The 12,364-nt window shown below is 49.0% G+C and overlaps 1 protein-coding gene across 1 annotated transcript in view; it reads right to left on the bottom strand.

Annotated features, from left to right (window-relative positions):
• The window catches only part of ACAP3 (ArfGAP with coiled-coil, ankyrin repeat and PH domains 3), a 151,774-nt gene that overhangs the window by 78,329 nt on the left and 61,081 nt on the right, over window positions 1–12,364 (bottom strand). Inside the window, exons 3-4 of the mRNA XM_053400800.1 lie at window positions 11,487–11,606; window positions 7,945–7,998 (exon numbers count right to left, since the gene is read on the bottom strand). Of these exons, the coding sequence (XP_053256775.1) occupies window positions 7,945–7,998; window positions 11,487–11,606 (174 nt within the window). The remainder of the gene's footprint in view (window positions 1–7,944; window positions 7,999–11,486; window positions 11,607–12,364) is intronic.

Below are 12,364 nucleotides of genomic sequence, written 5' to 3'. Positions count from 1 at the left end.
TAAGCAAGAGTCTGGGGTGCCAAAAATCCGGGGCCATATCTCAAGAAAATGTGGGAAGGCAAAGAGATTTCCCCCCCCCCATCAATTTATTTCCTTTCCCGAATTCCATGGAGATTCCTGTGCATGCACCATTTGCCACATCTCTTCATACACACACACACACACACCCGTGTCGTCGTATCAGCAGTATTCCTCTTGTTGTTCAACCAACATGAAGGAGACCAGGATGCATCTCAGTGGCAGAACATCTGCTTTGCATGCAGAAGGTCTCAGGTTCAATCCCTGGCTTCTCCAGGTAGGGTTGGGAATGTCCCCTGCCTGAAAGCCTAGCGAACCGCTGCCAGTCAGAGTAGACAATACTGATCTAGATGCACTTTATAACACAGCTTTCCGTGTTCTTAAACAATGCAAAGGAAGAACATTTGTGCCAACTCTGAAATACAGCCACATCAAGATCTGCCCACCCAGCGTTCCATCCATGAGCAGCTGTGCACTGATGATTTGCTCTACAATACAGGTGGATTTTCATTAATAATAATAATAATAATAATAATAATAATAATAATAATAATGTGCTACTTATACCCCGCCCACCTGGCCAGGCCTCCCCAGCCACCCTGGGCAGCTCCCAACAGATGATTAAAAACACAATAAAACATCAAACATAAGAAACTTCCCTAAACAGGGCTGCCTTCAGATGTCTTCTGAAGAGTCAGACAGTTGTTTATTTCCTTGACATCTGATGGGAGGGCGTTCCACAGGGCGGGCGCCACTACCGAGAAGGCCCCTCTGCCTGGTTCCCTGTAACCTCACTTCTCGCAATGAGGGAACTGCCAGAAGGCCCTCGGCATGTACTAATGTGGAAATGAACTTTTGATTGGAAACATGAGAAATTGTCAGGTTCACCCATCACTTCCTACCAGGATCACTGCCTTGCTGTTGGGAAAATCAAGGACATTTTGCAGCAGGGCCTGCAAGGAAGGGAGGAGATAGCAGTTCCACTTTGCCATTTAATGGCCCAGAGGAAAGATCCATGAGCTACTGCACTGATGCGATCCCTAATGCCATTGCATTGCTGCGTTATCCTAAGCGCAACAGCCTGAAACAGTAAAGGCTATCGATCTGTAACTGGCAGAGACTTTAATAGCTGGGAGCAAGACGGCTGACTGCTCTGGCTTTTTGCAGGGATACTTCCCAAAGCCTCAACGCCTGCATTTCTCTCCTGGGTTTTGGACTTCCAAAGGCCCAGTCTCATTTCCGAAGCAGGAGCAAGGCATGTTTGAATCTCCCAATGTTCTCAGGGCGCCTTGGCTAACCTGGTGCCTTCCTGATGTTTTGGACCACAACTCCCATCAGCCCCAGGGAGCTGTAGTCTGAAACAGCTGGAGGTCAGCTGGAGTCTTTTTCTTGGAGATGCTAGAGGAATTCATTCTTAGGAAGGAGCATGTAGAAGACCTCCTTATGCTGAGTCTATCTCTGAGGTACGACATTTCCTGCAAAGATAAAAGTAAGGCGCGAGTCCTCATGGTTGTAAATAAAGGGCTGGTTTCAATAAACAGATAGGAAACTTTGACTGGATAGCTCAGTTGGTTAGAGCGTGGTGCTGATAACACCAAGGTTGCAGGTTTGATCCCCATATGGGACAGCTGCATATTCCTGCATTGCAGGGGGTTGGACTAGATGATCCAACAAGTCCCTTCCAACTCTACGATTCTACGAAACTGCCTTAAACCAACTCAGACTACTGGTCTGTCTAGCTCAGCGTTGCCTACTGGGCGCTCCAGAGTCTCAGGCAGGAATATTTCCGACTACTAACTGGTGATGCTAAGGAATGAACCTGGGACCTTCTGCATGCAAAACAAGTGCAACATGGCCCCTCTTCACAAATCCCTACACGAAATGACTTCTGGGACAAAATGCGTGGCTCGAAAACTATCCCGTAAATCCTAAGGATTGGAAGCTGGAAAAATGTACTCCCAGCAGAAGGAAAACAAGCCTTTGAAATAGAGTATGACTTAAAGGTAAAGGTAAATGGACCCCTGACCATTAGGTCCAGTCGCGGACGACTCTGGGGTTGCGCGCTCATCTTGCTCTATAGGCCGAGGGAGCCGACGTTTGTCCGCAGACAGCTTCCGGGTCATGTGGCCAGCATGACTAAGCCGCTTCTGGCGAACCAGAGCAGCGCACGGAAACGCCATTTACCTTCCCGCCAGAGCGGTACCTATTTATCTACTTGCACTTTGGCATGCTTTCAAACTGCTAGGTTGGCAGGAGCAGGGACCGAGCAACGGGAGCTCACCCCGTCACGGGGATTCGAACCACCGACCTTCTGATCGGCAAGTCCTAGGCTCTGTGGTTTAACCCACAGCGCCACCCACGTCCTGTGGCTCGGAAACTAGCCCGTAAATCCTAAGGATTGGAAGCTGGAAAAATGTACTCCCAGCAGAAGGAAAACAAGCCTTTGAAATAGAGTGTGACCCCCTTTTTGCCAGGGTAAGCTGACGGGTCACATGACCGAGTTGAACAGATTTGGGATCCAGCAGAAGTCACCCCGCCTTGCCTGTTTTCTGTCCCTGCCGCTCCCACATAACGCCTATTTGGGGGGTACTTAGGCTGCCACAGAAGACGGTGCTTCTCTGCGATGATACTGAAAGGCCAAACCCTCGTGCGCCGCACACCCAGAGCGAGCGCTGCTTGCAGCCTCACGACTCCCTCTGCCTTTACACAGGGAGCAGGGGATGAGCCAATGTGCTAAATCCCGCCCCCATGGGCACACAAGAGTGGGGGGGGGGGCACGAAGCACAGAAACAGAAAAACCACTAAAAATAACTTTCCTCCCCCTCCAGATTGCTCCAGGCTTCGCCGCCCGGCAGAAAGATGTTTGAGTCAATCTACAGATATTCCCCGGAGACAGATCTCCGCGCATGAGAGCGCAGGACCCTGTGTGGAGCAGCATGCCCTTGGGAAAGGAGAGTTGCAAGCGGCGGCAGTTTTGTGTATTTTTCATTTGGTGTGGAAGGCAGAAACAGGTGCTTTTATGAAAAGAGCTGCAGTTCCCAAAGTGAGCAGTACTCCCCACTACCACAGGGGGCAGTGTGATTACTTGGGGGGGCTGCTAAGAGGCAAGGGGGTGGCAGGAGGTACCCTAAGAGGCTTCAAAATGCTGGTATCACCGGACCAAGTTCATCAGCTTTGTCAAAATAATTATACTAAATCCTTTCACTTGGATTCTGAACAAATGTGCAATGAATTGTTACAGTTTGGAATTTTATTCTGTTGTTATCTTCCTCAGTGGGTTGTGGAAAACCACTCTTCTGAATAATGCTTTTTAAACCAGTGGTTCTCAAAGGGTGTGGCATGCCGCATTGATGTGGCAGGAGAGGATGGCAAGTGTGGCAGGAAGATTCAAGGGCAATCAAAGAAGGATTTAAACATTTCAGTATAGTATAAAGGTAAAGGGACCCCTGACCATTAGGTCCAGTCGTGGCCGACTCTGGGGTTGCGGTGCTCATCTCGCTTTATTGGCCAAGGGAGCCGGCGTACAGCTTCCGGGTCATGTGGCCAGCAGGACTAAGCCGCTTCTGGCGAACCAGAGCAGTGCATGGAAACACCATTTACCTTCCCGCTGGAGCGGTACCTATTTATCTACTTGCACTTTCTGGTGCTTTTGAACTGCTATGTTGGCAGGAGCAGGGACCAAGCAATGGGAGCTCACCCCGTTGTGGGGATTCGAACTGCCGACCTTCTGATCAGCAAGTCCTAGGCTCTGTGGTTTAACCCACAGCGCCACCCGCGTCCCTTGAGATTTGTTAGGCGAACCAGAGCAGCGCATGGAAACACCATTTACCTTCCCGCCGCAGCGGTACCCATTGATCTACCTGCACTTTGACGTGCTTTCGAACAGCTAGGTGTGCAGGAGCAGGGACCGAGCAACAGGAACTCACCCGATCGCGGAGAATCTACCCACCGACCTTCTGATCGGCAAGCCCTAGGCTCTGTGGTTTAGACCACAGCGCCACCCGCATCCCGTATAGTATAGTATAGTATAGTATAGTATAGTATAGTATAGTATAGTATAAAGAAATGTTTTCATTTGCAGAATATGCAAGAGGTTTGTTTAGAATTATATTTTGGTTCATGTTCTTATGTAGCTGTATTATATTATTAAGTAGTTGTGCTCTATGTTATATATCAAGCACTGGTAGTTGTTTCTTTTTGCTTTCCAATATATTTCTTAGCAATAAAGAATTCAGTTTGGTGTGCACAAATTTCTATACTGAAGGTGTGGCTCAGAGAAAAATGTTTGAGAATGTTCAGCAAAGGCTGAAACCTGTGTTGCAGGTTTGGGAGCACTCAGGGGAGGGTACATAAAATGTTGCACACTGGTCCATCTAACCTTTTTCAAGGGAGCCTCTGGACACTCTCCTAGGAGAGGCTCGCCCGGCACCCAACCTGCCAGCCTTGCGGCAAAAAGCAAAAAGCTTTGCAGGCTCCAGCAACATGGAGCCTTGGGCCTGGTGACCAGAGGCAGAGATGGGTGCAGCCACGGATGCAGATCTCCCCTTTGTACAGCAAGCTAATTTCTAAACACAGCCCTCTCTGTCCTCCCATCCAGGCAAGCAGGAAGAGGCGTGATCAGAACTAAAGGATGCTTCCCAGCTAGCCACAAAAACCCCCAAAGGAGAGTTCAGAGCAGGGCTGGGGAGGGGCGTGGCCTGAGGAGAGGGGGCGTGGCCTGAAAAGAGTCCTGAGGCTCAGGCAGAGAGGTCCAGAATGCCTCATTTGATTCCACCAGGCCTGCTGTTGTTCCCCATCCCTGTCATGCGCTAACAACTGGTGCTGAACTAAAAAATACACCTCCCCCCCCCCGTGTTTCCCTCCCAACCACCAGTAACGGGAAAATAAATTGCATTTGGAAATTATCTGCTGAAAATCTGGGGGAGGACAGATTTCGGCACAGTGCTACCAACAACTTTTCAAAAAATAATAGAAATTATCCCCCGCAAATGCCAATCCAACGCCCTGCGAGTATTTTAAGCTTGCTGCTCAGCGGGAGATGCACAAACTTGAAAGCTGAACGAACTGAAGGGTGTTTGGGCTGTGTGTGTGTGTGCGTGTGTATGACCTAGATTTTTTTCCGACACCGTCTCTTGTCTCTCTCCATTAAGGGAGAGCATCTAGTTTTAGAATCACAGCTAACTGCGCCCAGATGTGGTGCATTTGAAAGGATATAGAGGCTGCTGAGAAGATCTGCAACAGGGGCGGGGAACCTTTTGCAGCCCAGGGGCCGCACTCCCTCCTGGGCAGCCTTCCAAGGGCCGCATGCCAGTGGTGGGTGGGGCCGGGGGCTAAAGTGGGTGGAGCAACCAATGTACCTCTCACCACCCCCCTCCTAGACAAGCTAGAGGCATTAGACACATTCCAACCATGCAAAAAAAATTGTGGTCTAAAACAGGACAGGTGAGGGGTGTGGCCTGAGGAGAGGGGGTGTGGCCTGGGGATAATTGTGAGGGCCATGTAGAGACACATGGAGGGCCGTATTAGGCCCCCAGGCCTGAGGTTCTCCCCCCCCCCGACCTACAAGGACCTTTCCTTAGATATGTTTTTAACAATGGATGGACCCCTTCTCAATGCCTGGCTTTACTCGGTGCCATCTCTGTACCTAATGGTCAGTTTGGTGAAGTGGTTAGAGCATTTGACTACAACATGGGAGACTCTGATTCAAACCCTGACTCAGCCACTGACCTTGGGCCAGTCAGCGTAACCTACCTCACAGGGCTGTTGTGAGGATAAAATGAGCAACTGAGGACCATGTATATGTTGCCTTGAACTCCTTGCAAGAAAGGGAGGATTCTAAAAGCAGCAAGCAAATGAATGAAATCTTATCAGCGCAATCTAGACCTGCGCTTCCTGTTTTAATTGCTGTGTTGTTTTACTGTTCTTGCCTATTGCATATTCTAATAACTAATGCTTATATTTTAATTGCCTGTGCAACTGGATAGAATCCTGTTTTGGGCAGCAAGTGGCATATTAAATAATTAAGAATAAAAACTAATTAATATTTACTGAGGCCAAGTCCATACCACTACAGTGGTACCTCGGGTTACATACGCTTCAGGTTACAGACGCTTCAGGTTACAGACTCCGCTAACCCAGAAATAGTACCTCGGTTTAAGATCTTTGCTTCAGGATGAGAACAAAAATTGTGCTCCAGCGGCGCGGCAGCAGCGGGAGGCCCCATTAGCTAAAGTGGTACCTCAGGTTAAGAACACTTTCAGGTTAAGAACGGACCTCTGGTACGAATTAAGTTCTTAACCAGAGGTACCACTGTACTAGAATGAACGTCAATAGACCCATGGAAAAACTGAGGTTGAGACTGTATGGCCCTCGTCCTCCACCCCAGGAGTGTCATTGAGAAGGAAACCGTTTTATGCCTTCCCCTTCTGGACCCAGATTTTACAGCCCTGAGGATTGACGCCCCTGTCAGACTTTCTCCCGGCGACTGATTTTCCCCAAAAAAATTCAAAACATGGAGCGGAAACACAGCCTGCACCATCCCTGACCTGCTGCGGCTGGGTGGGGGAGAAAACCTTTCCTTATTTCAAAGCCCCCTCGCCCCTCTCCAAAAGAGTGGCAGCCGTCCTGTGCCGTCCACTCCCTCTGTCTGGAGTTACTCCACAGACACAGTTCCTGGCTTGCTGAAGAGCTAACTCAGCAGCTTATGTGGAACGCCCTGGCTAGAGGGACGGGTGAACTCAGATCACAGCAGCGGCAGTCAGGAAGGACTATATAAATGCTATTATTAATGAGCGTCGAATGAGAGCAGTATTTGAGGCAGGGGTGGGGGGTCTCAGAGCTGGTGGGGGGTTCAAATGCAGCCCTCCAGACCTCTCCAGCTGGCCCTGGGGACCCTCCCCAGGCCACACCCCTCCTTCCTAGGCCATGCCCTTCTGCTTACACCCCTCCTCAAGTGTTTTTGTCTGGGATAGAACAAAACAGGTGCTCCAGCCCTGAGCTGTGACCCTTTCCCTTAAATTTTAGGAACACGGGAAGGTGTCTCACACTGAGTTGGTCCAATGTGCTCAGTATTGGCCACACTGGCTGGCAGCAGCTGTCCAGCCCTACCTGGACCTCCTCCATGCAAAACGGATGCTCTACCACTGAGCTACACCAACTCCCCTTAAGACAGGGACATAGAAAGCTACCTTATACCAAGTCAGACTGTTGGTCCACCTACCCCAGCATTGTCTACACTGGCTGGCAGCTGTTCTCCAGGGTTTCGGACAGAGAGTCTCTCCCAACCCTACCTGGAGATGCTGGGGATTGAACCTAGGACCTTTGGCATGCAAAGCAGATGCTCTGTCACTGAGCTATGGGCCTTCCCTTGAGAAGCAGCTCCTACAGCGCATATCTGCACTGCCTTGGACACTCCTGCCCCAAGACCAAAGGTCCCCACACTAGCAGTCTGAGTTCCTGTCCAGCTCTCAAGTGCCACCACCCCACCTCCTCCAAAGTCACAGGAACAGAGGAGCCCATGAGCCAGGCAAGAACGCCAGAGCTGCCCCCACCCAAGTGCCCTGATAGTTGTTGTTGCACCCCAAGTCCTGCTTGGGGGCTTCCCAGAGGGATCTTGTTGGCCGCTGTTGGAATATGATATGGTACTAAAAGGGCCTTTGACCCGATCCAGCAGCGTTCATCTGGTGTCCTTAAGAGACGGTGATTCCTTGGAACTTCCTGGACACTGGAGAGTCTGTGCTGTCCACTCTCGGAGGCAGGACAGTGGGAGAGATCAGCCTTGATCTCAATCAGCAAGGCAGCTGAGTTGCGACCTTCAGGTCTGTTAACGGCACTGAGTGTGAAAGACTTTTATAATGTTTACGAAACATCACTTAATGCAGCCACAGCCGTACCGCACCAAGGAACTCGTGGCAGGATGTGACTTACCATGTGGTAGTTGACCATTTCCTGCAGGCTGTCTCCAAACTTGTTCAGGCATTCCTGCAGAAGGAAGAGAGGCATGGCAGTGAGAGAAGAACAGAGGCCTGAAAGGGAGAGTGGGGGGTGGACATAGATGTAAACACCCCCCCCCCTTAATTTAGCTCCAGTCTCAACAAGCACCACTGTGGCGATCACACAGGGTCCCCGGACGTTTAACGGTCTCTTGATCCCTGTGCCACCACTGTGCTCGCTTCCCTGCTGCCACCAACCCGTTACTCTCTGGTAAAACACTGAGTCCAGACAGATGTTAAAAGTGAACCAAGAAAAAAAACCAAGTTTATTTTACAAACATTAACAAGTTTATGGTTTCTCAGATAATATTCCTGTCAGTATCTTTAGTTTCTTTACTGACGTATACCTTCCTAATACCTTCTGACTGGTTATCTCAACCGTTTGACTGACTCCTCTTAACAAATTCTCTCACTCTCTCACGCCAGACTAGCCCAACCCACAGACTTCTCTTCTCTGTCTCTTCTAACTCCAGACTTGTCTTCTTAACCACCCTAACTCTAACTCCTCCCCAAAAAAACCCTCTGTGCTTAGAACCTTATACAGTGGTACCTCAGGTTATATACGCTTCAGGTTACATACGCTTCAGGTTACAGACTCCACTAACCCAGAAATAGTGCTTCAGGTTAAGAACTGTGCTTCAGGTTGAGAACAGAAATTGTGCTCCTGTGGCGCGGCGGCAGTGGGAGGCCCCATTAGCTAAAGTGGTGCTTCAGGTTAAGAACAGTTTCAGGTTAAAAACGGACCTCCGGAACGAACTAAGTACTTAACCCGAGGTACTACTGTAGATGTAAACAACACCTCCCCCCCCCTTTAATTTAGCTCCAGTCTCAACAAGCACCACTCTCCTCATCCCTCTGCCCACGTGCTCATCCTTCACTTCCTGGGTCACCTGCGCTCAGCCTCACCCACCTATCAAACTTGGGCAATTGTGGGGAGTGGGGGTGGATAGAGGAGAAAAGGGTTGGGTCTGCAGGCCAGACCCACTTCCTAGATTACAAGACGAAGACCCTCATATCTACATTGTCTTGAGCTCTTTGGGAGACTGGCTGTACATGATGGTGAACCCCCGTTTGCTGTGGTGAGATTTCTACAAGTGCTCTGTGCACAGGGCAAAGAGTACCCCACTTTTCAAAGAACATGGTGCTTGCCTGAGAAAAATGAACAGGCAAATCCATCCTGATGTTCTCAGAGGTGCAGCTCAGAACCAGTGATGCGCAAGTCTGTGCATTTCACTTTCTCATTCTTCCAGTCAAGTTCAGTTCCCAACACTGCCACATCAGTGTGGGAACACTGCCACATCAGCATTGCAGTGCATATTTCTCCAAATATACACACATTTGTGTGCAATTTTGACTATAAAACACAATTTAGCAAAACCATTTTGCCCAATAATGTTCAATGTTTGTATCTCTCTCTCTCTCTCTCTCTCTCTCTCTCTCTCTCTCTCTCTCTCTCTCTCTCACACACACACACACACACACACACACATACATATATGTACAATTTACTCCAATTATATGCGTTTTTGTACATAATGCTTGCCTGGGGCTATTTTGCCTAATCTACACACATTTGCAAAGCATGTTTCTCCCAATATTTACATTTTCCCTAATACAATGTATATGTAATGTGATTTTTGCTCATATGCATTTCTATGCACACTTTACCCCAGTTACATGCATTTTTTGTATGCATGACTTGGCCAGAGCACTGAATTGCAAAAATTGGAAAAGTGCGGATTTTGAAGGATGGCTGTCTTTCAGCTCTCATATTGTTTTGGCCTGCGCAAATCGGGTAGGTCCGCCTTTAAATGCACTATGAATTGAAATTCTGCCCACCCCCAATTTGTGTTATGAACTCAAGAGGCTTCTCCCAGTCCTTCTGATCCCCATCCCAAAGGTACCGCCTCGACTCCTGTTCAGTTCCCTCTGCAACGACTTATCCTCCCTCTTCCCAAATAGCGGATGTTCGCTGACCTACTTCAGATGCATCATCTCTGCTTTCTGGCTTTTCAGAAAGAGATGCGATTCCTTGAGGCATCCGACTCCTCAGATATTTTTAGCCTGGTGTGTGTGAGAGAGAGTGTGTGTGTGTTGCTTAAGCTTGAGTTACCAGATCCAAACAGCTTTATGCATTTACCCTTTTTGCAAAAATACAGAAAATGGTGGGTTTGCGCCTGCAATTGCAGGAAGGATAATTTTGCACGTGTCTGATTTGGTGCTTTAATTTGCAAAAATGAAAAACAAAAGAAACACAAACCCACAGTGATCCTCTGGAAACGCTGAAATTCTCAGCTCTCAAATACTCAAGACTGACCTTGCTCAGAAATGGTTGTCACTGCCGCATTGTTGTGCAAATGTCACATGTATCTAATTCTCAACCCCTCCTCCGGGAACACTAATTCAACGGCTGAATCTGCTTCCCTGCATTAGATTTTACGAATAGATAGGAAGCTGCCTTAGCCAGAATCAGAACATGGGCACATCTAACTCAATAATGACCACACTGATCAGCAGTGGCTCTCCAGGGTTGCAGGCAGGCAACATTCAAAGCAGTACCAAATGTGGGTGGACTGTGGCTTGCTGTGGATGGTGGAGGTTGTAGCCCAACAATGTATGAGGAACCAAAGTTGAAGAACACTGGCAGGCAATGACTCTGGCGTTTCAGACAGGGATTTCTCCCTGTCCTACCTGGAAATGCCAGAGACTGAATCTCGTCCAGTCTACCACCAGGTGCTCTGCATCCTATTCGTCACATAAGCACAGTGGTTCCTAAACCATTGCCCGCTTGGTTCCATAACCTCATCCCCAGTGCCCCCTACCCTATTAAAAATATTATTAAGAACAGCAGTTTGCACAACCCACTAAGGAAGATGGTAACACCATAAAATCCAAAACAGTAACAATTAATTTCACATTTATTCAAAATCCAGTGAAAACTATTTAGTTCAATGAATTCAACAAAATGCTTGAACTTGATCCAGTGATACCAGTTTTTCCAAGTCTGATAGATTTGGGGGTTTTGTTTGTTTGTTTGCTTGCTTGCTTCTTTTACCCCTTCCTGTCACCCCCTTGCCTCTGAGCACAACCCTAGGTAATCTCATTGGCCTCCCAGGGGCAATCCTGCCCTCTTTGGTAACTACTGCATTAGTAGATTAGTAGAGTTTGCCCGCCCAGGCCCACCCATGGTATTTTGCTGCCTGAGGCAGTGCAGCAAATGTTACACACACACACGGTTTAAGGTGTCCAGTCTAAGCCACTTCCTCTCCCTGTCAGTAAGAATAGAGCAATAATAAATCACGCTCTTTCACGATGCCTAAAATCAGCCTCCCAAGGTGGCTGCCTCCTCCCTCTCCCCAAGGGTAGGGCCGGCTCTAATGGCTCAGTGCTGAGAGGGCAGGCACCCTGTGCACCTCACCCTTTAGTTCCTCATAGATCTGGGGTTTGGTGGGGCAGTGCTGCATGCCGTCTGCTTACCGAGATCATTTCGTCCTTCTTGCATTGCTGTGAAAGGTCCCGGACCCCTCCGACAAAATGCTTGTTGGTGATGAGGTAGGCCTTCCCGGCATCTATCATATTACTGCATAGCTTTACCAGCTGCGAAGGAAAGAAGTGTGGGACAAGGGGCATCGGTCAGAAATGGGCACAACAATAACTGGCGCCTGAGTTTGCTTTTCCGCCCTCTTCCTTCCCTGTCTCTTTTCCCCCACATGTGTTGTGCATTTTTAGATTGCATACCTGTGAGCAGAAACCGTCTTGTTTTAAACTGGCTACTCACAAGCTGCTCTGCGAGCCTTTTTGGCAGAATAACTTAGAGCAAATGTTCCAAATAAGTAAGCAGAGGGCAAGGAGAGTTGCCCAAGGCTGAGAAGTAGGTGCAAGTCAGAGCCAGCACACAGAATAACCTTTGGCTGCTCCACTCATGTTCCCTCTGTTTCTGTCATCTGGCAAGGCCGAGAAATGGGTGCTGGCAAACGTCTCCGAGCTGCTGCATCCGATTCCAGGGAACGAAAAAAGAAAACCCCAAAAAGATGCAGCTGCCGGCCACATCTGGCTCCCAGATGGACACACCAGCGTGGCTTGGAGGAAGCCTCTGGAAGCGAAAGGGAGGCGTATTCTGCAACGTGGCAGTTTCTGCAACGCTGTTCGGTCCCCACACACAGCAGACCGAGCTGCATGCCGTTTGCTGTGAGCAGATGCTTTGGGAGGAATTCTATCCAACCGAGCCCTACTCAGAGGAGGCCCACTGAAATTAAAGGACCCAAGTCAGTCAAGTTCATTAACATCAGTGGGTCCAGGGCTAGCGTTAGATGCAAACCAGTGCCTTTGGGAAGGGGGCGCATGCAGCCGGGGAA

This window comes from Podarcis raffonei, chromosome 8 (genome assembly GCF_027172205.1).
Source record: "Podarcis raffonei isolate rPodRaf1 chromosome 8, rPodRaf1.pri, whole genome shotgun sequence".
NCBI lineage: Eukaryota > Metazoa > Chordata > Lepidosauria > Squamata > Lacertidae > Podarcis > Podarcis raffonei.
Note: the sequence above shows the minus strand (reverse complement) of the source record. Positions and strands in the feature narration are given on the sequence as shown.